Genomic DNA, 26,786 nt, shown 5'->3' with positions numbered 1-26,786 from the left:
TGTAGAAAGCATTTAGAAAAAAGAGACGAACCCGCAACCGCCAGACTCTCACGTTGAAGTATAAAGGACAAACTTATGGACGAATTCATCGCTAATTTAAGCAGCGCGACACGGTGAAGACGAAGGAAGGTGGTACGAACACGACGTCCTGGCTGTTCCTGTTCGACGTCGTTGCGCTGCGCTGCCTAAGTTAGCTACGAATGCACACCAACTCACTCAGCCATCAATTATTTTATTATACAGACATACGAATGCGACGGTCAGTGTAGGGACGGAGGTCAATGCCTTGGCTATAGTTTGCCAAGATTACATGGTCGTGCCCCTTTTTGCAGTCGTATTAACCACTCTTCGAACGTCAGTTGGAAACTGACAGCAAACAAAAAAGAAGAGAAAACAAAAAATATGTGCACCAAGACATGTACCGAAACGCGTAATATTAAGACAAACTTAAGGAATCGTAGAACAAAAGTTGAACGGTATTCGTTGAACGAATAGCGGAGTGGGGGGTTGTTGTACGTATTAGTTGCAGGCCTTAGTGCTTTGCGAAGTACGAAGTACGAAAGCGCCAGCGCAACATTTTATCGGTAAGGCAGCGCTTCCCCCTCCCCTCCTCCTCCTCTTCCAATACATTAATAATACTAAACCAATTGTAGCTTTCTATGCAGGTTGAGCATGCTATTCGTTGAATCACGTGTGCTTTAGTATTTCCCTTCTATTGCAGGTAAACTACTTCACGGCCAGCTTTCACGATGCCGTGGTCATGCTCTGCAAAGCCATAAACGAAACCGTGACAAGTGGCCTCGACCCTTACGACGGGGAAAACCTGGTGAACAAAATGCGAAACGCGAGCATAAACGGTGAGCACACTTTGAACCACATATAATGGAGGTACGAAGAGCAGGGTCATTTTGCTTGTTAACACTTTTTATCTATGGCCTCATATTGAATGGCTTACACTGCAGCCTTAAGGGACGTGCAATCGGAAATTTATTTCTTATCAATTCTATGCAACGCATACCAGATGCCGTACAAATGACGCTCTTCCGTAAGCATTTTTTTTTCTCCTGAAATACTAGGCCACCTAACGATGTTTATTTTAATTGTTCACTCTGATCCACACAACAGAGCTTACCTGCAACCCGGGGCGCATATAACCAACGTCGAGTCATGCTGCATGTGCAAAGTTCTGACGAGACCATCTTTCAATGCTTAAAGTTCAGAGCATTGTACACATTCAAAATTGACGCATCAAGTTTCATCGCAAATTTTTAAAAAGCCATACTATTCGGCCCGCAAGAAATTCAAATATAGTATGAACACGCCGGGGTTGCGGTCATGACTAAAGCATGTGGAAGCTCTGCAAAGTAGCAACAATTGTGCATTAAAACACTAAGAATAAGAAGGCTGGTCGGCGGTTGTATTTTATTTTTTATTTATTCGGTAATTTACTGCGATGCGTATGGGCCGAAATTTCACAAAAGGCATCAAATAAATGCATGCAGCCCTGTTTGGTGCAGGAATTAGCACATTTGGCCGTTGTACAACGGGTAATGTAATATGTCATATGCGGCTTTAGTCTGGCCTCCCAGAGCATCTTGTGCCTAATATCCTTAGTACCAGAGCACAGCCGCAAAAGGTGGCGAATGTCCTCCGTATACACAGTTGCGGGGCATTTACTTGGTTGATACATTGTGTTTGAAAGCATGCCGCTATTGTACGGCCTCTTCTGAGTACATTTTAGTCACTACCTCTCGCTGCAATTCGTAGCACATAATATATGGCAAAGCGCGTAAACGTATTTAACGACGCTAACACACGGTCAACCGCACAATGTCGAAGTGTTGCAAAAAATTCCTTTGGTAAGACGTATGGTGTCATATTTCTTCATTATGGAAGCGAAAACAGCACCAAACTGTGAACCTTAGAGTAAACACGCTCATTTAGCCCCAGCGTATTGTAGCGGAAAAGAAGGCAAGGAATTTAAAGGTGACATAAGAAATGAGGGGACAGAAAGATGACAAAACAAAGTAATAAATTCTGGTAAGTTAGTACGCGCTTGCCTCCGCTAACCTTTGGTTGAGGCTGAATGATGGCAGTGTAAAGTGATCAAGGACGCGTTTGTTTATGTGTTTCTGTCTCTTATTGCGATAGCAATTATATATGGACACTCCAAGCGCATTTCTGCCGCCGTCATCGCCGTAGTCGTCGCCGTGAGGTTCCGTATAAAGTCCAACGGCGATAAAATCGTCGCCGCGCGCCGTCGGCTGCTACTCACGTACAGCACGGCCGCGCGGGCGCCGTATCTTCAAAGCGATCTGCGATAGGGACAAAGTACATGCGGAGAGTGCCGGTAGCTTCGTATGTGCTGTGCTTTCGACGTTTAGTTGGCGTTGAAACGAGACGAGAGACAGCGCGAAGTTAAATTTGCCCGCTGCTGCTGGCGCGCTTTCTCACTCAGGCGTTTTCACAGCGAGTTTCCGCGGTCGAGATGCGTTCGTGTTTATCTGTGCGCGCGTGGCACCGTGCTTGTCTGTTTAGTTAGTAAGCGAATGTTTACAACTTTGTACGGCCCAGTAAACTACTATCCTTTGGTCGTATAGCTATCTAATAATTTGCTATCGCAATCGATGCTTCGCCTTTCGGGCGAAGCTGCGACTTTTTGTTCTGGTGACGCGTACAACTATGTTACATGATAAACGGTGCGCGTAATGAAAGCCTCAAGTGAGTGAGTGAGTGAGTAAGCTTTTTTTTTATTGCGATACAAAATAAACCGAACGAAGTAAATAATCAGACCAGTAAATATGTCATCAATCTCGTTTTCCTTCACTTCCAGGCGTATCGGGCAGAGTCGTGATTGACATGAACGGAGACCGAGTCGCCGACTATGCTCTCCTGGACCAAGTGGACCCTTCAACGGGGCATTTTGATGTGAGTATAATACACTTCGAGCGCGACTCTTATCCTTACGCACCACTCCAGCGTAACTTTCCTTGTGTTATTTTTCGCATGTCTATAATCCTACTTCCGCGAAGTGCACTATTCAAACTGAAGTCCTTCATTTTTACGCTCTGGCGCACCAGCCAATATAGTTTTGCAGAAGACAAAAAGTAGTGCGTACGCGTATGCTCCCTGTACGATGACAGTCATACCCATATATAGTCTGTTTTCTAGTTATATTTATTTTGGATGCTTTCGAGAACGCAATAGACGAGTTCTGTTTTCTTTTTTTAATAGGCATTTTATTAGCCCTATGAAAGAAAATGTGAGCGTGTGGCTCTGCCATCAATTTGCTTCTGAAAAAACACATGCAACAACACGCAGGTTGTACTACAATATTTCGGAGCCAATCAAAGCTACCAGTTGGTGAATGCCATTCATTGGCCAGGGAAGGGTCCACCAGAGGATGTCCCATTTTGTGGCTTTGACGGCAAGGATCCAAAGTGTTTAAAAACTGGTGAGACGCTCCTTTTCTCGCGGTGCTTGCAATTGCTGATTTCGAACTTGCAATGTCCTATGAATATGTATCCTGCGGTTCTAATTTCAGAGGACTTTCCCTTTTTTGAAACTGTGATCATATCTGCACTGGTGTTCCTGGTCATCATACTCATCTGCGCATTTCTCATTTATCGGTAAGTCTGCTGTCCAGGCAAATGAGGTGTTCGGCAGATGAGTAGGCAACTTTCAAAATTCAACAGCCACAAGTAGCGCATCTCCAATCCACGGATGATTACGCAAAGACACTGATAATAGCTTTTGACCACCTGGGATTCTTTAACGTGCCCCCAATACACGGGACACGGGTGTTTTTTGTCTTGGCGGTTTCTCTCTCTCTCTCAAGTTGTATTAAGCGGAGCTATTTCATTTTATAGACTCATTTATTATAAAATGTATATATCATACGTTCACAACTGTGTAACTGTCGATAGAAGAGAGATATCGGAATTTTTTAAGGTGCACCGTAAAATGCGATTACAGCAATAAAGAAAAAAATGAAGCGTAATATTTTGTTTGTGATGAAACAGGAATTGTCTGAGTAAGCTTTGAAATACTTTCGAGACGAGATTAACTAAGACACATTGTAAACCGCAATTCCAGAGCGTTGACTGTGTTTGATTTAACATCTATTATACCTTTACAGGAACACATAGGTGAAACAATAATGCAGGAGTGGGCGAACGAGTCTACTTAGTTATGAATTGCATATCTTAATGAAACATCAAATTTTGCACAGGCCATTTAACCTTCCATGCATCGTGACTTGAGCAGAGGCGGCCATTTCTGCACACTTTTTCTGTATTCCTCGTCGGGGCCGCCAAAGATGATTGGCCGATTTCCTTTTGTTTTCCGCACAGCAAAATGCAGCTGGAGAGTGCCATCGCCAACATGTCATGGCGCATCAAGTGGGAGGAGATCACGTTCACGCGCAACCAACGGAGCAGCTGGATGATGAGCCGCCTATCCATCACCAGCGCGGTGAGCCGGGCCAAGCAATAATGCACGTCCTGCGGGGCTTTCAGGGCACCGTTTCGATTTCGTGCGCGTTGCTTCATGCGTTACCCATACAGTATGGCGGCCGGTTAAGCTTTCTTCCATCAAAGCTGTTTAATGACAAAGACGGAGCAATGACACCGTTCGCGAGTGTTAAATGATTTTACACTTATTCGCTATTCATTGTAGTCTGGTTATTCCGAAAATTAATGAGAGACTGTTAGTCAAGAATCACAAGGTGACGAGCTCGTACACAGGATGTTTCAGTCAACGTTTCCGGAGCTCTAAAAAATCAGGTGGGAGCTACACGAAAGCAACCAACGGCGCATTGTCCACATTCTTCTTGAGCAACTTACGTATATTTCAACCCGCCGTGGTTGCTTAGTGGTTATGGTGTTGGGCTGCTGAGCACGAGGTCGCGGGATAAAATCCCTGCCACGGCGACCGCATTTAGATGGGAGTGAAATGCAGAAAACACCCGTGTACTTTGATTTAGGTGGACGTTAAGGAACCCCAGGTTTTCCAACTTAATCCGGAGTCCCCCACTACGGCGTGCCTCATAATTAGATGGTGGTATAGGCGCGTAAAACCCCATATTTTAATTAATGTATTTTTTTACTACGAACTAAGCATTATTTGCCAAGAATCAATTTACAGAACTCTAAACCATTACGTTAGCTTCGGAATCTTGGCTGCAGAAGTTGTAATCCTATTGATAATTTCTTTCCATCCAGGTAATAGCTTCCGCGGTCGTATTTTTCGTGTTTCCAAAAAAAGCGCGTGAAAATTTACCTCACCCAAATGAAGCTATCTTTCAGGAATTCACGCTGTACTGTTGTAGTGTTACTCATTTTATTTTTACGTCGCCTAATGAGGCTTTCTTAGGCAAACCACTCCACATTGCTGCAGCATTATTCTTTTTGTGTTATCGAAATGCTGACGCTGCCAACGCAATGAACGACGGCAAATTCGGATGGCGTTTAATTTTCTTTGTCAAACACAGCTCTGTATATGTGAAAAAAAGTAGGAAAGAAAATTTCCCTTGCTGTCACTTAGCCGAAAAGCACTTGCCAGAGTAACGTCTGCAGATATATATATATATATATATATATATATATATATATATATTGCGTAGATTCACTCCATTTCGCCGTAACTGTGTAGCCCCCTTATAATGCAACGTTTAATGAAATATATGATGCAAGACATAATGAAACCCATCAGTCATGTGACCTTTGGTTTATTACCCGAAAATTTGCCCTCTAGAATTTCAGTAAAGTTGTACGGTAAATCAGGAAAAAAGGAATATGACCTTGCGCGCTGCCACAGTGGCCCATAACTGGTGTTTATTTGGTCTTCTTCTCTTTGTCGCTCTAAAGATGTCCACTAAGATGGAAAAAGGCTGGGTTCACTGGGCTCCAGATCAGCGAGACGTAGGTATTTCATCTCCAGGCAACGTCAACTAACAGCCCTCACATTTAACACGAATGCGCAGGCCTCAACGAGTGACGCTATAAACAACTTTTTGACTGAATGGCTTTCCCCTGCCATAACCTTGTCCTATGTAGTTTAGTTTCCGCTTTCAGCATGTTGTGACAGGCATGACAGCTCGTATGCTCGTATGCTCGCATGCTGTTATTTGTACTGTTTCAGTGCAAAAATAATGGTCTTCAAAGTTCAACATCCAGAGCATCAAAACTGGAAGTTGCATGTGTCGCGTCTTGTGCAATTTAGATCAACATCACAGAACTCCGTTTCTGTAAAACCACTGATTCACCTGATTCAATGTGTCTAAGCGAAGTTAGAAGGTATGCAGTCAGCCGGCTGTCCCAAACAACCGGACATTGACCTGCAAAACATGTGCCGGCTGCTGACGACTTGCTATATTTCTAACATTGCAGAGAAAGCAGCAGTTGTCACGTTCGAAACCACGATTTTATTAAACTACAAAGCGTGCACAGAGGTGTCATTACATTGCACATCCTACCATTTACGGATACCCATTTTTCTTGCATCCTATGCCTGTTTCAAACACAGCGTGACGATGTATTCAGCATAAGACTGCCACATTTCGTGTCACGTTCTCTGTATTCTCCTCCCCTTCGCGTCTCTCTTTTTGTCAAAACCTCCCCACCATGCTGTCGTCTTCCACTGCGTCCTGCGCTTCTGCAGCAAGTAACGAAACTAATACTGGCTCTCTGTTGGCTCTGTGACAAGGGTGCCCATTTTGCTCTTCCGGTTCTTGTCGCAGAGCGCCTTTATGGAAGCGGCCGCCAAAGCCAACGAGCAACAGTTCATCCTGACGGGATCCTTCAAGGTGAGTGCCTGTCTGCATGTGCGCCCACTCGCGTTTTGGTCCACTCAGTGAGCGCTGTCCGCCACGGCGCGAGTTTAGCGTGCCGTGCAACATTTGGACAGGAAAGAAGAACGCGACAGCGAGACGAACTGGCATGCCGGAGTGACACGCTAGATGACTAAGAATTCAAATGTTTTCTTTTATTTTGTGTCATCTCTGGGCGGTGCCAAATATAAGCCTGAAAACAAAACAACTACAGCGAAAGTGACACTGCGACAGGACAGTGAAAACATGACGAGAGAGCGGCCAGGACATTTTTGCGAGCGTTTCTTTCTGTGGAGTTATCAGCTACTTGTGATATCCATGAGCAGAGCAATCCGAAAAGTGAAAGTTTTTTTTTGTAAATATTTATTAGGCAAGGAAGCCTCGCGAGTAGTAAGAGTACAAAACAAACAAACAAGCAACTGAGGAAGGTTTTTATAAACGCTAGACGTTCAGGTCAATCACCGATACGTCTTGGTTGAGTTTCTTGCTATTCGCCGCTTGCTCTTCAGTTAATAAAACACTATTAAATATCCAACCTGGCCGACGGTAAAGATATGAAGATTGACACACGTGGCTCGAAAGCATTCAATTTACTTGCATATATACTGGAATAAATCACAAAATATTAACGCTGAAATAGGATAATTATTGAGAAGAATAAGCATCCCGGTATAATTGAAAAATGGTGCCGGGCAATGGTAACACTATATTGAACATACAATACCACTGATATCCCTGGCGGACTTGATTTTTCGAAAAGGAAAGCTCTCATTTAGAATATTTCGCCACCTATCACGCGCGAAGTGAAGAATGCCACTTCATAACCTACTTGGAGATTTGCTTTATCACTCGCTTACAAATTCACGCTATTACAAATCCAACAATGTTGTGCCTCATTAAGTGCGATGCGGTAAACCTCATGGCCAGGAATATGGGGTCGATTCCCTGCGATTCTTTTTTTCTTTTAGCTTTCCTGCTTGCGAGGAACACAAAACTGACCATTGGTGAGTCTTGCACCCGGGGTAATATTTCGCAGGCAAAGAATATCGCTAGCTTTACTCCGCGCGATTGGGATAGCGTGTGCAAGAGCCGTTGCCACCACCCTCATTATTCACATGAGAATAAGGATTCCCGACGTGAAGCTCTTGGCACTCAATGTTATTTGCTCCGCTTTACCATTCGCAACTTTTATTTTATTTTCTGTTCTTTTTGTTGTCATCGCGCACATCGACCTTTTGCGCGTTCTTTCTACGTTGTCTGGCTCTGTCAGTAATATTTTGCTCGGCGGTACGTTTACCTCCGCTTGGCACGTGGAAACACTTCCTGTGTTTTGGCAGACTTGGAAATGAATCGGTCATGCATGGGGCGCATATCTGCCGCCGGCATTTGGCAGCAATAAAGAGTATGGTCGACTTCCCACGATCACTTTATAGTCCAGACCCATCAACAATGCCCGGGTGGAATAGCCTGTGCTCGGGGTATGGCCAATCAGATCAGAAGGTGCTTCGGACATTCCGACTAATGCACATCGGCGTTGGTATTTGCACCGTGATGCCTTAATGTATATCCTCTCTCGGACAAAACAAAGTGGCGCATATAGGCACCTGATCTTGGCATGGGAATCCAAAGAACCGAGTTCCAAGAACAAATTTGATGCCACCAGAAACAATAGGCAGGGCCTAATCGCTCTCAATTACATTCTGCTTCCTGCTCTCAGTTTCGACTGTTCCTGCTTTGAGCAAGACATAAGCTATCGACCCTCGCTATACGCGCCGTTCCAAGAGTGCTGCTGAGAGTACAGAACTACGCTACGATTGATGTGCTCCACGTGCTTACAAGATTGTTATCGTACAGCAACCGAATGCAATGCACCTAGCAGAGAAGCAGACATCAAACGGAGAGATATTCTTGCATTGTGATGTCAGCTACTTAGAAGGCGGGTGCTGCACAATATTTTGATGAGTGCTGGCACGGAGGTGTTTAGCAAGGTACACAAAGACTACAAAGGACTTGAGTGACACCCCCCCCTCTGTGTGATGGATGACTGTTGCATTCACTAGACAATACGACTACATTGACACTATGTGCGTGCCAGTACGCATATTTCGACTGGTGTCTAGCCAGCGACGAGATTTATTTCGTCATTGCTTTCTTCTTTTTTTTCATTATTCTTGCTTGCGTAGTTATTAGGGATTTCGACATAGGCACAGACGGCCCTATAAGGCCTACCTGCCCATTTTTCTACATTAAGAGATAATTACAACAAACGCGTTTTTCTCGTTGGTTTCTGATGTGTGGTGCACGCGTTTCTTATGTGTGGTGCACGAAGCATAGTGTAAATGTGTCCCGCATCGTATCAAAATGTACTGAAGCATAGTGCATCATAGAACAGTCAAAATATGGCTTCTCTGATTAACTTGCTTTAGCTTGCTGAATCACCTCGGACTTGTTTATTAAAAGTGTGTAAACTGCCAAATTATACTAGCATCAATGCAGTGCAGTGGTTGTATAGCCGCACGGCGCTCTCCTGCTCAACACTAAATGTAGCGGGCTAGATTCCGGGCAGCCGCGTACGTATTGCGATGGAAGCGGGATGTAAAGACACCGTTGCACGTAGGTTTTAATGGATGTTATACCTAGAGACGATTAGAATTGTAAAAATCCAGAGCCCCCCCTCCTCCCAATACTGCGTCAATCATAGTGGTCACGTAACTCGAAACTACATCAATTATTTACAGACGATGCTAACTGCTCACATGGAACACTAAGGTAACACGAGGAGCGCCCGTGGAAAGACATGGCTACAAGGACAGTGAACAAAGAAACCGAGTTACTTGGGCACCACGTGAATGTAAGACAAGTTATCCATTCCACGAACACCTAATTTCGCTACAAGAAAATAAAATTTTCGTACGTCTTGCTCATACATAAGTATAATACGTATTGCGGTAGCACTTATTTGTATGAGTTCAAAGTTGTTCCCTGAAATGGGGCAGGGCAATAAATCCTTAGCAATTAAGGAACTGAGAAGAAATATTGTGATGCTTACTTTTTACTTCTCGTGCTCCTCGTTAACTTAAGTGTTATTGAGCGCATAGCTCTACTTTCTGCAAAAACCCCGGCGACGTAAAATCAATTCTCTCCTGAACAATTAAGCTTGCATTGGGAATAAGAAAAAAAAGCATAACGTCAGAGTGCCAAAGGTATGCCATAAACAATCCCGCTGCCTATCACTTCTGGGCAGTCGTTTGTTTCATGGTTTTATGACAAGAAAAAGCAGAAACGACACAATCATACAAAGTTGAACAAAAATCTGCGATCTAGTATAAGGGTTAAGATTAGACCGTCTATTTGCTTCTTGTTTTGTTCTTGCTTCGTCGTCAGCGACTTATGTATACATGTACACAGAAGAAAATTGTTCGAACAAAGGCCACCGTTAAAACTCGTACGGTTCACGATGTTGTCCCTCAGGGCAGGGGATCAATGGTCCACGTAGACGAGATTGGTTCGGATTGTCAGAGAAATTGCGTTTTAAACACAGGACAGCGGTAAATCCGGCAGCTTTACAACGTAATCAATTCTGAGGAAGTTTATACCCGGGTCCTGAAAAGCTGCTTGACTCAACACACGTCAAAAACATCGTCAATTTCCAACCTAACATTTAACAAACAGAACTAAAGATTCTGCAGGGAAGTGCTGTGCTGGTTGTTCGTTTCATTAAAAACGAACAATAACACAAAAATTACTTTTCGTACTTCTTTTTCATTGCCGTTTTTCAGACCGCTTCTGATCGCGCGCTTTTTTTCCGCATCTGACTGCAGCTTGCATTCCTTTAAAGGAAGTAAACATCTCGCAAGAGTTCATAAAGACCAAACATATAACTGCGATTACAGTACTGTTTTCCTCGTACAGATGTGCTTTTCTGACTCTGTTTCCATCACTCTGACTGCTACTAAACATTTACGAGTTTGTAAAAAGTTAGCTTATATTGGTGAACTTATAAATATAAAGAATTCCTGTCACAAGCAACACGATTAGCCACATAATATTACTGATGGCATATTCTTTTTTATTTTTTAATCTCGAATTGATTAGCCAATTTTTCAGAGCCGTTCAATAACTTCAGGACCATCGAAAGAGCATTGCTAGTTTTACCGGTGCGCCAAAAATTTGGACTGTAGGAGAAGGCACTGGCCAGAGCACATGTCCATGATGGCACTAGTGATGCTAGTTATCACAGGGATGTGCTGTAACTGTCGAAGGGATATTCGAATAGTAGCATTTATGGTGTCTGTGCTCGGGAGCGTTGGCGGGTCGGCACATGCAATTGCACCGCGTTATGAGGGGTCTCTCTCTCTCTCTCTCTCTCTCTCTCTCTCTCGCTTCTTTTTCAGTACCTGTTTTAATATAATTTTATTTACAGATGAATTATTATCAGCCTTTACACTACCTTCTTCATACGGCACTGTGAAGCTCTACAAAGCTCTGCTGTGATTTTTGTACATGTGCTGCTGCCTAAGAACACAGGATTTACCGCCAAACGCTCCTTGCTGTTCATTTTACGCAGGGTATTGTCGTGTCCGTCAAAAGGCTGCCTCATCAGAAAAGAATAGAGCTCACAAGAAATGTCCTCATTGAACTCAAACAGGTAAACAAGCTTTTTCGCGCTTACTTATACCCTGTACATCATAGATGCGAAGCGTACTCAAGCTTTAGCCCATGAGATGCGATGAATGGTAGCGCCTCTTTTATGCGTGCAGATTTACTCCAAAAATTATCACCAGCCACTTCTGTTCTCTAGTGCTTCAGTTACGCTGTTCGATCGTGTCCTTAGAAAATGAGCCAACGCAAGAAAAGCCTAGTAAGCTACTCCTGCAAACACCGGAAAACGTTTTCTAGAATTGTTGACAACCGTAGTGATTGGTTAGAGTAACTTAAGTAAACATCTCCTTCGAATTGCAAATAACTAATAAATAAACACCGATATTCTTCACGAAAGCCACCGATACGAACCAACTGCCCTCTGTGCCATCTATTTATACAGAATTCCTATTACACACAGTGGTATTTTATTACCTTAACTTCACTGTTCTCAATGACGAACTGTACCTTTCAGTGTGTTCTGTTGAATACGGCTGACACGATTACAATCGTCGTATAATAGTCCGACCAGAAATGCTGAAGAACCGGCCCACGATCACCAATTCTTGACTTCAGACTATGGAGTTGCCTGTGACCTTACAATCAATCTCTCCCATGTTTTCAGCTGATGTTGATTCGAGGGCAGTAGTACGTTTCTTCATCATTATTATTATTAGGTCTTCAATCTAAACGGTTCATATATTTGAAATGATGCAAATATTCTAGCGGTCTTAAAGGGGTACTGACATAATATTTTCGGCAATTAGTTTTTCGCGTCAAAGTCCTACACCTCTAAATTCTAGAAAAAATTGTGACAAGCCTCAAAGGACCGTTAGTAATTCAATATAACAGCTTCTCTAAGCCAGTTTCGGTTGCGTTTTCACGAGGATACTGTGTCGTGACGTCACGAGACAGTACGAGGGAACAGGACATTGAGACGTTTGTACACTCGCTGCGGCTTGCTTGTTCGTCCGCTATGCTTCTACTTCAACCCTCACAACGAATAGCAGCATAGGAGGCGAGCGAGCAAGCCAGAGTGAGTGTCAAAACGTCGCAATGTCCTGCTCCCACGTGACCACATACTGTGTCGTGATGTCACAACACAGTATCTTCCTGGGAAACGAAACCGAAGTTGACTGTAGAAGAGCCTATCCTATTAAATTATTTATGGCGCTCTGAGTGAGTGAGTGAGAAAAACTTTATTTCAAATCAGAACGATTCGCGTCCGGCGAGTTAGTGGGCTGGGCACCCGCCGAGGTTACGGCCAAGAGTTCTTGTCTTCCGGCGGCTTCCTTGGCCCGCTAGACTGCCCAGAGTTGGTCGTCCAGGTTCGAGCTGAGCAGCGTGTCCTGCCATCGCGCGCGGAGGCTGTCAGTGGAGGGCTCGCTCTCGTTATCGTGTATTAGTCTCTGGCATTCCCATAGCATGTGTTCTAGCGTGGCTCGAGATCTGATGCCACACACTGGACAGCTTGCGATCTACTGAGTTGTGGATGGAGTGTTAGATAAGTGCATCTTTGCATCTTGTAATGGTTGGTGATGTCGTTGAACCTGGTCATTCTGTCTTTCTATTCCCATACCTAGGAGGACCCTGTCGATATGGCGCTCTGAGGCTTGTGGCATTTTTTTAGGGTTTAGAGGTCTAGAACCTTCTGTTACCCCCCCTCCCCCCCCCCCCCCCCCCCCAAAAAAAATAAGAGATGAATTGTCGAAAATATCACATCAATACCCCTTTAACCCTTTCAGGCCCAAATTAATTCTGTGCATTGTAAAAAAGTGGTCTTTACAATTTGAGATGTGCATGATCGTGGTAGTTAAAAAAATAAAAAAAATTGTGCTCACACGTTTCAATCAAAACTTATTAAATGATTCCAATTGGAATCAGTGGGACTTGGTGGACTTTAAATGCAATACGTGAAAAGTCTATTTTGGATGAAATTCTTTGAAGCAATTCTTTTCTTTGTTGAGGCAGAGGTGTGTGCCACACTTATTGCACCGAATGCGGCAATAAGAGCACATTCTTTATTTTTTATAGTTTGCGCAATGACTTCTTTTTCATCGGACGAATCAATGTCACCTCGAGGGTTCAGCGCAAGTTTCGCGACTTCTTTCTTTTTCCAATAAAACTCGCATGCGCTGATTGTCGCCATCTGTTCCCAAAGAAATTGCCCCCCAAAACGTTTATCTACACGGCATAAGCTCATATCAACAGCATAAAATCACAAAAAGTTGAGCAAGGCTCCACCAATAATACAGGCTCCTGACGCGATAATGATCCATCAGGTAACACGCGCCCAAAACATGGCCAAGTACGGCATGGAAACGCCGTTTGCGCGCGAACAAACACGCGATTTAGTCAGTGAGGCAACGTCAATCGAAAATGTATCGCGTGAGTAGTCGGGGCCGCTACGTCCCAATGATTCCATTTGGAATCATCAAGATTCGCAAAGATCTCCGGTACCCGCAAATACTTTTTGCCGAATAAATTTACTGCGAAGTGATCGCATAGCACCTAATAGTTCAAATCGAAATGTCCGAGACAAAAATAAAATAATTGTCCTACCTCTGCACGGTGAAGAGAAGAGGGGATCTCAGCTAATGGCAGGAACAGTGCAAGCGATTCTTTTATTTTTTTCGTTCAGAGGTGACAGCACTTCCTTGAGTCTACCACCCTGCCAGCATATGTAAAGCAAGGGCTCAATACGAGTTGTAGCGTAAGAACAACCTTTTTCTTTTAACCCGGGGTTACCGACTGAGCTACAAAATTGATGATTCCATTTGGAATCACTGGGCCTTAAAGGGTTAAGGAAAAAGGTTGACAGTCACGGTGTTTGAGAGAAAACTCCTGGCAGCTTTCTCTGAAAGGAGAGTTGCAAGCAACTGATGTCATTGCTTAAAAATTTGCCTAGTGGAGACAGAACTGAGATATGAAAAAAGGGGGGAGGGAGCGCTAAGTAAACTATTAATGTAGTCGGTGTCAGCTACACCTACCTATATAATGCAAAGCAATAAATTAACAGACCTCAAAGTGGGTGCAATACTGTTTGTCTGCGCGAAGAACTGTGTTGGTGCGGTATGATGATAATAAAAGAAAGCGCAGGTTCTAATTCAGAGGATTACGTTCAAGAAATCAAACCGAATAAGCTCGTCTTAAAATGTATTATCTCTTCTCCTAGCAATTTTATATAAGAAATCATTCTGGGCATAACTTAAGTGAGCGCTAAACAGCTCTCTTATTAGAAATGCACTCCTGAACATCAGTAAGCTCGCGCGTTATGAAATTCCTCAGCCCAAATGTGTCATGCTTTCCTTCATTAATGTTTCCACGTAGATGCGAGAAACGCAGCACGAGAACATAGCAAGGTTCGTGGGAGCCTGTGTGGACGTGCCCAACATTGCCATCATCACAGAGTATTGTCCGAAAGGAAGCTTGCAGGTAAGCCCTGGTTGTCCGTCTTCAAGCTCAATTGCAAATGCTTCCCCTGCTTGCTTTCATGAGATTATTAATTCTTCTTGCTCGAAACTGAAGCATATGTACATTGTAACCAACGAGATGAGCATATTAACCACCACAACGTGGAAAAGCTTGAAAGTTTGCCGAGGCCCACAACCAGACCGTCTCAGCTAAAAGCGTCGCTTGCAACAACGCAGTAGCACCGCTTTAACGATAAATATGCAAGTCCTGGCTGTGACGGAAAGAACATTTGCTAACATGACAACTACATGATGCATTTTTCAGACGTACTGTCGGTACATCGCACATCGCGCTGCTCGAACTCCCGCGAGCTGTAAACATAGCTGGATGCGGTTACGTGTAGGTGAAGCTTACGAAAAGCAGGTGTGCAACGTATTAATGTCGGGATTACAATGTGGCAGGCTTGGAAGTAGACCCAGTGACACCACGTCATACATACGCAGAAGCACGCTTTGGAGGGGTGAAAGTTTAATATGACAGACATTACACTGATTCGGTGGAATAGCTTGCATTTAGGCTATTGAGTACGAATTTGTATTATCAAATTTTGAATAAAGAAATATGACGAGGTTTGCGTTTTTGCAGTTCAATGACTCCATGAATAAATTATTTGTTCTTCTTCCTTTTAGTAAGTTCAATTTCCCTCTGTTTTGAATTACTCCCTAGTCATTAATTAATTCGCTATTATCTTACGTTACTGTCAGGATTAAGTGTCAGTGAGAGTATGTGTACTTAAGGCACAATCTTTCTTTGTTGTGTCGGCAGGATGTACTTCACAATGACTCCCTTCGACTTGAATGGCTGTTCCGGTACTCCCTAATAAACGACATTGTCAAGGTGAGACGTTTCACATCTTCAAAACCCGCCACACCGTGTAATTTCGCTGTCAATGCAGTGGAATACAAAGAATGGAATTCACAGCGCATAAGTGATCTGAAAAAAAATTACTCCATCTCCCGCTAAAGGGAACCGTGTATGATGCGAAGCAGCGGGGAGATGGCTAGCTTGAGCGGGAGATGGTTTCGCGGCAGCGGCCCGAGCGCCCTTCGCGGCGCTGCACAGGAGAGAGAATGAGGCACGCGCGCTCCGTCATTGTCATACCGCGGAACTACCGTGGCGCCCCCAGCGGAGTATGCAGCTGTCGCACCTCCTGTCATGCGCGCCGCTCCGGATTCCTAGAGAGAAAGGGGGGAGCGTAGGAGAGGAGAGAGAGGGGGAGGGGACGCGCATGCGCTGTGGGGGTGTGGCAAGCGGGCGCCGCTCCGTACAGTAGAGGATTCCTAGTGGAGAGAAAGGGGGAGCGTAGGAGAGGAGAGAGAGGGGGAGGGGACGCGCATGCGCTGTGGGGGTGTGGGACGCCGCGGTCGGGACGGACAAAGCCCCCGCCATAAGCTGCTTCGCATCTAAAAATGTAGAGACACAGCGCATGAATTCGGAGATGCTGAAAAGTATCCTTGCAATAAGAAGGCACGACGTCCACGACGGTCATTCCGCTTATCGTGCGCGTTCAGCACTGATTGCACCTTCGTGGTAATCACGACGCGCAGGGCATGAGCTACCTGCACAGCAGCGAGATCGGCACGCACGGCCGACTTCGCAGCTCCAACTGCCTGGTGGACAGCCATTTCGTGCTCAAGCTCACCGACTTCGGCCTGCCCAGCTTCCGAAAGGACGAGACTTACAGCCCGTTCGTCACCGAGGGATCTCAGAGTGAGTGTCCCCTATAGGACGCGCTGTCTTATGTTTTCAGCAATGTGAAAATGCCCTCGGGCTTAAAAATAAATGAATCAGTCAATGCGGTTTTAGGAAAATTGGGCTCTTGTCTCGCCAGTAGGTTGTAAGTGCTAGCATATACGCCCGCTACTGATGGTCTTCCAAGTGTCACTTTGCTAGCGGCGTCTCTCGTGCAATTTGTGCCTTTGACAACCCCCCCACCGCTGCTCTCAAGACAAGTAAAAATTGCTGCAAATATCCTCAATCTGGTGATTATCGCCCCACCATCTGGACAGCCAAACCATAATTTAATTATATGCACGGGCATCAGTGCGATATGCTACATGCAAATAAAAGTATAAATGAACCAAATTTTAGCCACATTTCCAATAATCCAGAAAACAATATTACTTTCAATTTATTTCTTGCTACACTCAGTAAATCAAAGAAATAAAAGGACAAATCTGGAAGAATAAAACAATGAAAAGCTAAAAATGTGTTTGCGTTATTAATTTCGATGATTTCTCTCTTTATAGAGTTCTTATGGAAGGCTCCAGAACTACTTCGGCTCAAGCAGTGTCCATCATTAGGAACACAGAAAGGCGACGTCTACAGTTTTGGAATTATCCTCCAAGAAATTATTCTCCGAGAGGACTCCTTTTACCCGCACTGCGATCGCATGGAGAACTCAGGTGCAGTGGCATATTTCTTTCGTCATCGATCGCTGAAGAGGCCTTTATTAAACGCCTTTATCTCGTTCAACGAAAAGTGTTTTGACGCATAGCCCACGAATAGGAGGTTAGAGCTGTTACTAAAACAGGCTGGAAAACTCACCTCTCGAAACAGAGCTGTTGTGGCATTCCTTATATTTACGTACTGACTACTACTTTGCCAATTAAACATGAGCCGTTCAGGATATGTAGCTAACCCTCACGACGAGACTAAAGTACCACAAAGCACTCCTCCAATTAAACGAGCTTGCATTCCATACCCAGTAATTAAGGAATTCATTTTTCTCACTAACTACACATGAATAGTATAGTGAAAATGCTGGAAAGTTGTATTAGTAGCGGCTGATTACCGGCAAACATGATGCCGCTACTTGACACTGCACAAAGTGCAACCAAATAAAGATTAGTGAGTCGCTTTTGCTGTAGCTATCGTTTGATATATAATCTGGCTGTTTGAGCTAGTGTTGATATTGTTGGAGTTAGAGTAAATTGCATATATTCGCCTGTGTTACTTTCTGATGACTATCACTGTTAACCGCATCATGTTTGTAATAAGCATTTACAGTGGCGATGCACAGCTCGCACGTACAGCAGTATTGCATTTTCAACGATTCGCAGTCTCTTTTACAGTCTATAATGTTTGATGCAGTTCTCGTTGCGTGGCGCCAAAGCAAGAAAAGGTATCTGAGTGCGGTGAAAATAATGCGATGTAATCAATAAATGAAGTACGTGCATAGCAAAAAAATGAAGAGCAAGGGCGACAGTGCTCCAAGCATGAGCGTAGGCCAAGAGCATGGTCACACAACACGATAATTCCAACATTTCAAGCTGCTTACACGGTGTTGTACTAAATATTCAAGTGCTTTGAGTTTCAGCGTAAGAAAACACGCACAAAAAGCTCTTGATTAATTGCTGATTGAGTTTGCTTAATCAGAAGTGCAAGTTTATTATATATTGAAGGTTCGTGTTTGCGGCGAAGTGAATGATTACTGTTGGCGTGCAGATATGCTGAGGCGTGTGATGTCACTGGAAGATCCGCCCTTTCGACCCGTGGTCGAGAAGGACTCTTGCATTCCCGAGCTTCACCAACTGATGACGCGATGCTGGGCCGAGGAACCCGACGATCGGCCCAGCTTCAACCAGATCAAGGTCCACATGCGCGTCATCAATCGGTCAGTACTTGAGAAATACGTGTCCATGCATGCTGTTCGAAAAGCCGGCGTCTGCTCAAACATACGTAAATTGTTCATGCTGGGACGAATGAACGACAACTACAGCGCTCCTCTCTCATGCTGCCATAGCTGGCATGCAGCTGCGGAGCGAAATATTTCGGCCTCCGCGATCCCATAAAAAGCAATAAAGTGGCAGACGCTGTTGTGACACGGCGCAGCTACACGTTGAGCTGAATTTCTCCTGAATTGGGCTAGGCGGTTGTGTGCGGTTCTACGAGGTGTTCTTAAGATGTGGCTGCAATTTGAGGCGGATTTCAAATGTCACCATTTGGCTCTCATTGTCCCCGATTTGCCAAGTTTTGTCGCTTCGACTGATAAGCCCTATTGTTAGCGTCTGCCACGATCCTGATTAGGTTTTCGTTAGGCCACTCTAGCAATGGTCTCCAAGTTCGATTTTAGGGACAGGACCATCTCTTCCGCAAGTAATAAGCCTCCTCTTTGAACAACTTGTATGACTGTCTTCGAGGCGTAGACAGGGAAGCAGGGGCATGGGTGGAGGAGGGGGGGAGAAATTTCTGTGTACCAGGATAGCTACTATAAAACGATGTGCGACAGTACCCACCTTGCCCTCACAACCCTCTCTTATCAAATGCGACTACCCCTCCCTCTGAAAAATATTTAAACACCACTGGCTGTCTGTAAAATTTGGCGGCGGACAACAACCAATAACGTTTTATTTCCGGAACATTTTCGTTACAGCTGAAGTTCCATAAAATAAAGAAAGCAATTATAATTGAAAAGTAATGAAGTCATGCTACTGAAAAAAAAAAAGAAGAAAAATCTAAGGCGGCAATGATTGTCCACAGCCCACAGTTACTAATCGGAAATGTTGGAATGAAATATTTGCAGCAATACTCAGCAGACAGAGATGAGGTTTTACAGAAGTATGGTTAAATGTGCAGGGGCTACCACGGAGAAGTGAACATCATGGACAACATAATGGCTCGCATGGAGCAGTACGCCAACGAGCTGGAGGTTCTGGTAGAACAGAGAACGGCTGCGTTTCTAGAAGAGAAACGGAAATCTGAGGAGCTTCTCTACGAAGTGCTGCCAAGGTATACGATTTTACAGCGATCAATAAATTTTGACACTGTTTGTATGTTGACTAACTGCATCGCACGAAGACTACAAAATCATGGTTGATATCAAGATTATGCCGCAAAGTTAGCGCGCTGACTCCAATTGTCGACGTTTTATTTTTACCCTTTCAACGTTAAGTGAGTGATTTGCCATCTTTATTTCAATGCTAAATAGAACAAAAGAACACACAAGTAAGTAGACAAGGCTTCAGGCTTTGTGAATAAATGTATTCATATAAGAGATAACACTTAAAAAAACCAAGGACGCTCAATTACAGGAGCTTCCTGTTTACCAGATTTCATGCGGCTACAACGAAACGGCGTATCCCATCTTGTGCAACGCCTCTGTATATATCCGTCTAAGCACTACACAACGAGACGCCATCGCAAAAAAAAAATGAAACGGAATCATAACAGACAACTAGGCTGGTAAAGCCACCAGCAGTCATCTAAAGATTGTAACAAGCGTAGAGGAGTACTGCAGTTGGTCCGGACACGCGGCAATCACTGAGATAACGGCAGAAGACGTACTTGTGTCACCTTCAACACATTCTTTTAAAACGCATTCTGAGGCAAGAGCTATTGTTTGCGCCTACTTAAAGAGCTTCGTTTTCTGGAGCACTTCAGATTATTGTTGCGGTCCAAACGCAAGCGCGCGACACCACCTGATTGTTCTCAAATAATTGCTTGCATTACAGGTCTGTTGCGGAGCAACTGAAGCGCGGTAAAGCTGTGATTCCTGAACTGTACGATAGTGTCACAATCTACTTCAGCGACATAGTCGGCTTCACGTCCATGTGTTCATCCAGTACGCCAATTCAGGTAACCAAAGCCAGCAGGCACCTATCAATAGCATGTTGTTTCTGATTATTTATTTATTTATTTATTTATTTATTTATTTATTTATTTATTTATTTATTTATTTAATTATTTATTTATTTACTTCCTTATTTATGCGAATAGCATTCTTTGCCTACTTCAGCCGTTTTGAGCCCATCTATATATCTATCTGTCTAGCCTATTACGCCAACCCAGTAGCCCAAGTTGTCTACCTGCTTGGGCCGCTAGGTCTATGCTCCTGGTCGAGATGCCGTCGTGGTCGCTCAACCACGTCGTCATTCCCAATTGATCTGACTCTCATCATGCTGTCGTCTTGACAACTTCTACTCCGACCCAGTGGTCCAAATAGCGTGTGTCAAATAGCATGTGTTCGGGGTCACGACGCAGTCGTTGTCATTGCATCCTCGTCATTTCCGCTTTGTCATCCGACTTTCGTCGTGTGGCCCTCATCACGCCACCGTCGTCACACAGTCGTCGTAGTCACGCTCTCGTTTTGTCACTGTCATCTCTTCAGTTACGTCATCTCACCGCCGTCATGCCATCTTCGTTCCAACGGCGTCAGTTTTCTTCTTCATCGTATTGTAATCATACTGCCGACATTCAATCGTGATTATGGCGCCCTTGTCAGGCCATCATCGCCAGTCGTTGTCATGCCTCCATTGTCAGACCGTCCTCGTGATACCATCGTTATCGCGCTATCATTCTCTCTCCAGCTTCGTCATCCGACTCTCGCCATGCCGTCGTCAAGCCACCGTCGCCATACAAGTTTCGTGATACAGTCATCGTCAAGCCATTGTCATCATACAGTGGTCGCCATCCCATTGTCCTCATGTCATCGTCTTGCCATCGTCGTCCCTGCATAGTCGTCATACAGTCGTCGCCACGCCATGTTCGTCACGCTGTCGTTTCGCCATCGTCATCACGTCCGTATCATCATGCCATTGAAGTCGTACCGTCGTCGGTATACGCCATTGTCGTTCCATCGATATAATTTCTTCTTCCTCCTTCCATCATCACTGCGTCATCATCACACAGTCGTTGTCATGCCTCCATGCTCAAGGGCGACCTTGTCAAGCGAGTGCCATAGCAAAGTGGGACGGTATCGGGGTATGCAGCATATAGCCGAATCAGCGAGTCTCAGAATTGCCACTGCGCGTGTTAAATAAACGGGACTTCAGGACCAAAGGTCTGGAGTTACATTGCTCAATAGCTATTCGCATTACTGTCGACAGCCATCGTAAGATGAGCTCCGCCGTAATTTTTTGTTTGTTCGCTTGTTTGTTTGTTTGCTTGCTTGTTTAAATGCAGCCTCGTGTGCACAGGATTAGGGAATGAACGAGCATGACTGCGCTTGCATATTTGGTCGAATTTATAATTTAGCGTTTCTTTACTAGTCATAGGGATTAAGTTTATTGGTTAAAACTTGAAAGAGAGGATTCTTGTACATATGAGTGTGTTCGATATGTACCTACATTTCATAAAATGTATGCAAAACAATAATACAGAACACAACTATTTTTTTTTCTGGCAGGTTGTAGATTTTCTCAACGATTTGTACACCTGTTTTGACGCCGTCATCAGCGACTTCGACGTTTATAAGGTGGGTGGCAGCGCCACGTTCTTGCATTTCTCCGTGATGCTCGCATGGTGTGTATCAATACAAGCCGATAAATTCTGCATTAGCAACAGCATTTTCACAGCGTTTTCACAGCAGATTGCCTGACTTATGCTAATATTTTTCTGAAGTGCTGTTGTTCTTTACTGATCATGCACTTCCGCGGTTTTACTAAAGACGGAATTACGATGTATTAAATTCTGACAACTTTGACGCAACCCCCCCCCCCCCCCATTTTATTTTTTTTTTTTTTTTTCGCCATTAGGTAGTGAATGTAGAGAGAGAGAGAGAGAGAAACGAAGAGGGAAAGGTAGGGAGGGTAACCAAGGACGTGCCCGCTTGGCTACCCTACACTTGGAGAGGGGGAAAGGGGAAGAATAGATAAGGAGAGAAAAGAAAAATAATAGAGTCAGTCATTCGCAGAGACAGTCAGAGAAGAATCTCCGCTGTCGCAAGCGTTCCTACAATCCAGTAATCTTCACGAACTGCAGAAGGGCTTTTGTGGCCTTCTGCATGCAAGAATGCATAGGCCACAGCCCAAGGATCTTTTCTTCCGAGAGCGTTCTATTATCTAACAGGTTGAGTTTAGCTCGGAGAGTACGTCGTTGAATGTCAAAGGATAGACAGTGACGCAGATGGTGCTCGAGAGTCTCGTCGCACCCGCACAAATTGCACGCCGCACTGTTGGCCATCCCTATTAGGAACGAATAGGCGTCGATAAATGCGACGCCCAACCACATGCGACACAGTAAAGTTGTTTCGCGACGGGAGAGTCCAGGTGGTAGGCGAAGTCTCAAGTTAGGGTCAAGAGAGTGCAAGCGCGAGTTGGTGAAACGCGGTGAATTCCATCGTACAAGTGTGATGTGGCGAGCAAACGATTGAAGATGGATGTAAGAAATATACATAGACTGCAGTGTGGTTTTAACACTAACAGAGTGAGTTTACAGTGGTGCAATTAATAGTTTGTTGAACAATTAAGAAGTGGTATGTCAATGCGCATGTCAGTACAGCTTTTGCGATGTTCACCAGTAGTGTTCAACATTTCATGGCCGAAAGCAAAACCTCGCAAAATTCAGTCGCTGTACGTGGCATCTTATATTCCTCTTAAACGCGCTAAATTTCATGGGAGTCGGTGCAGCGGGTTGCCTTGTGAATGTGATTTGCGCCTGGAGCTGCAGCTAGCATACGAGCGTCAATTCTCCGGTTGCGCCCTCTATCAGCAGCACGCTACAGCGCGGAGTGTTTCAACAAAGCCTACACCAGATGGCCCCGTTGCCTCTGAGGTCGTCAGCGTGGCAAGGCCAGCTTGGAACGGCGTTTGCTCCAAGCCGCGTTAGCGTTCCCGGAGGCGGCCGTCGTGGTGTATTGATTCAGGGCGGAGCGTTCAGGGAGCGCTGCCTTCTGTCGGGTCTCTCATGCAATGCACTAGATGGCGCCACAGAAACCAGCAACTGTTTGTAGCTTGCAAAACTAGCGCGCATGGGATGCATTTATGTAACGGTTTGGCAGTCACTTCGAAACAAAACGTCAATTGCATATAGTGTACGCACGGATGCGTTCAAATGTTTCCTCCAAGTCTTTCACCGCTCTCGCAACCAAACGTGGGCGCTTCCTGCATTCCTCGGCGTTTATGCGGTCGCTTAAATTGTTGACAATAGCTGGTGAACAATTTAAATTTGTGTGAATGAACGCACGCCACACGACTCTGATGAAAATATTTCTTAAATAGACTACTGGAGGAAGATAAAGAATTAAGACAACAAGAAAAGCGATGCCATTGCGTAAAAGGTATCTTTACGTTCAGTAGAATGTTTTCTTTTGTTTAGAACATAAAGAATTTCTGAAATTCGCTTGTGTCTAACAGCGTAATGGTTGTCCTTGAGCTTGATTACTCGAAGCTGCGGACATAACTCACACGAGAAATCAAAACGAATATTAACAAAGCAAACAAAATTCCCTACTTTAGTTTTTGATTCTTTGCGCCACATGTTTCAATTTACGAATTTCAACCGGTGAGTTTGCAAGGTATATCCACCTGCAGCGAATTCTGAAGATCGCATGGGTTTTGAGATATGCACCGTGAAACTAGCGGTAAAAATGAACTATTGTTCCTATTATTTTTAACAAACCACCCTTTTATGCACTGAAGCATTAAAGTAACCGGAAAACCCGCTTATTTTATTGCACACTCTGGGAAGGAAAACACGGGGAAGGCGGGAGATGGAAATTCAAGACGATGAGCAAAACGAGAACAAGGTGAAAACATGAGCCAACATTTCGACAAGTGGACTTTTTGCTCATCACTTTGAGAAGGAGTAGTTCCTAACTGGTGTCATCCTGAAAATTCGTTGCAAGGAATAAGTAAATTCCAATATGTGCCGCAAGATGTGTAATTAAAGGTTAATTTAGGATTTTTTGCGAATTTGTCGATTATGCATTTTGATTTATCCTACAATAATAATGTCTGCCTATTTGAGTAGTCCAGCTCAATGATAGATAGTATGCTATTTGCCACAGGCGATTTTAAAGATTCTGTATGGGCGACACACACACACACACACACACACACACACACACACACACACACACACACACACACACACACACACACACACACACACACACACACACACACACACACACACACACACACACACACGCCCGCATCTCATATCATACTTGTACTAAACACCAGCGTTGCAAATTTCAACACACACAGGGACCAAAACAGCACAGACGAAGCGCATCTATAAAATGTTTATCAAAATATATACAGGGGGTGAAGACTGTGGGCAACCACGCCATGCGCGAAGAGTGATGCGCAACTGTTTAATAAACAGTTGGTAGATTCGCTTCGTCTGTGCTGTTTCCGTCCCTGAGTATGTTTGACTTTGCGACGCTGCCTTATAAATACAAGTATTATATTCAAACTAGCCTCAAAGCAAACCTTAATTAAAGCAATTTTTTTCTTATGCTGTAGATTCCGTACCATTGCGTAAGGCCTGTGGCATCAATGATCTCGGTGTACTTTTCAATACAACTTCATGTTTTTCGGTGACACTAAACGCGTTGCAATGCGTAGTATGCGCTCTCTGTGCTCTGTTTGCAGACTGTCGAGGAAATTAAATTGTCCTGCACCTTTCCGCAAGTTGTGCACAACAGTTTTCCTCAACTCGCATACGCGTCCGTCTTCTGAAATGACATTTCTAGAACTAACGGTTACATTATACATCGGATCCAGAAAACGTTTCGAAGCATATATCATCACTGATTTGCTAGCACGGACACGGGACCTTGTTCTAGAATAATTATTGGATTATTGTTATTGTTCTTACTTCGCTGCCGAAATATCCAAGCTGACATACCGTTTCTTTTCAAACTACTTCACGGTACCCTGTCCCGAACGCCTCAGTTGTACATCTTTCGTATTCAGCGCAAGATCACCAGATAATATGGACGTTTTCGTGCTCCTGCCTGTCATCACCAGGACTCAACCGTCCCCAGAATACTGAGTCTTTAGAACGCTTATTCTCATCATCTCCATATTGTTCATAACTCGCCGTCATTATTCTTTTCCGAGCTTTGGGTTGTTTCATAGTTCCACACATTGTTCAACTGCCTTTCTCCTCTTGTTTATTTTATTTTTTTATTTACCTTGCACTTTGCTGTAAGTACACGGTTCTTTTCATAATCTTTCTTTTTTTTAATTGTGCATTTTTTACTTATATTCCCCAGTAGTTTTCTTTTTCTTTGTGTTTGATTTATGCTTGCAGGGGCGAGCACTCACACTTTAGGGTTGTTCCTGGGCGGGGTAAATAAATAATTGATTAATTGTTCTAAATATATATAATCAATTAATTATTTGTTAATTTGATTGCTTGACTTGTTTGCTTTCAAGTCTAGCGACTATGTTGGCCTTTTGAAGTTCTTCTCTACAATTGATTGGTGTCTCCTCACTAGTATATGCGACGACGAACACGACCATTAGTTCACTGGGATTGTTCTGAATTGTATACATGACTATACATTCCTCAGTACAAGCCCAAACGATGTAAATTTGCCTATTGGTTGTCTGCGAAACTTAGAACCGCTCTTAAGAGCTTACAGAGCGCCCCCACAAAAAAGAAAACGTTCCGAGCCCAACAAATAAATAGAACAATTCCGGATCTTGCGGCCCCTCTGTAATCGCCTGCGTAAGCGGGACCACAACTCTGCCTTTGAGTCATTGGAGAAGAGCACCGATAACCAGCCGGCGGACTTTTGGAGAGATATGCGCTCCAGCAAACGTGTAAATCGTATCTGTCTGGTCGACTCCTGTTGTGGAAAAGTGCAAGCAGTCGCTGATTCCTTCGCTGTTCATTTTTCCTCCATAGATAAACCTGCACCCGACAGCACTGTCCACCAGCCGTGCGCTTCTGCTGGAACTTCCGGCTCGGTACTCTTTCACGAGAATCTCATTAGCGAATGCCTCAGGCGTCTGAGACCATCTTTTTTTTCTGCGGGCATTATCAAAGTCTATGGCGGTACCATTGTCCCTTCGCTGACATCAGTGTTTAATAACTGTTTGAATAATTACACTTTCCGGCATGTTGGGAAAAACACTCGCGTTTTTCTTGTCTTTAAATCCGACGT

General features: G+C 44.2%; 1 protein-coding gene across 4 annotated transcripts in view; it reads left to right on the top strand.

Annotated features, from left to right (window-relative positions):
- Positions 1 to 26,786, top strand: part of LOC119456319 (atrial natriuretic peptide receptor 1-like) — a 77,492-nt gene that overhangs the window by 39,344 nt on the left and 11,362 nt on the right. For 3 of the 4 annotated variants that reach the window (XR_007467588.1, XM_037718018.2, XM_037718021.2), the window contains exons 4-19: positions 722 to 857; positions 2,834 to 2,928; positions 3,322 to 3,454; positions 3,545 to 3,629; positions 4,353 to 4,473; positions 5,868 to 5,921; positions 6,740 to 6,805; positions 11,397 to 11,477; positions 14,801 to 14,905; positions 15,710 to 15,781; positions 16,492 to 16,654; positions 17,194 to 17,349; positions 18,392 to 18,560; positions 19,523 to 19,675; positions 20,398 to 20,521; positions 22,071 to 22,139. Coding sequence is in view for 3 of the 4 variants with exons in the window: in XM_037718018.2 (XP_037573946.1) it covers positions 722 to 857; positions 2,834 to 2,928; positions 3,322 to 3,454; positions 3,545 to 3,629; positions 4,353 to 4,473; positions 5,868 to 5,921; positions 6,740 to 6,805; positions 11,397 to 11,477; positions 14,801 to 14,905; positions 15,710 to 15,781; positions 16,492 to 16,654; positions 17,194 to 17,349; positions 18,392 to 18,560; positions 19,523 to 19,675; positions 20,398 to 20,521; positions 22,071 to 22,139 (1,782 nt within the window). In the remaining variant the exon portion in view is untranslated. The remainder of the gene's footprint in view (positions 1 to 721; positions 858 to 2,833; positions 2,929 to 3,321; positions 3,455 to 3,544; positions 3,630 to 4,352; positions 4,474 to 5,867; positions 5,922 to 6,739; positions 6,806 to 11,396; positions 11,478 to 14,800; positions 14,906 to 15,709; positions 15,782 to 16,491; positions 16,655 to 17,193; positions 17,350 to 18,391; positions 18,561 to 19,522; positions 19,676 to 20,397; positions 20,522 to 22,070; positions 22,140 to 26,786) is intronic. The other variant, XM_037718019.2, reaches the window with a different exon arrangement.

The sequence above is a fragment of the Dermacentor silvarum genome, chromosome 6 (genome assembly GCF_013339745.2).
Source record: "Dermacentor silvarum isolate Dsil-2018 chromosome 6, BIME_Dsil_1.4, whole genome shotgun sequence".
Classification (NCBI taxonomy): Eukaryota; Metazoa; Arthropoda; class Arachnida; order Ixodida; family Ixodidae; genus Dermacentor; species Dermacentor silvarum.
This window is presented reverse-complemented; position numbering and strand designations above follow the sequence as displayed.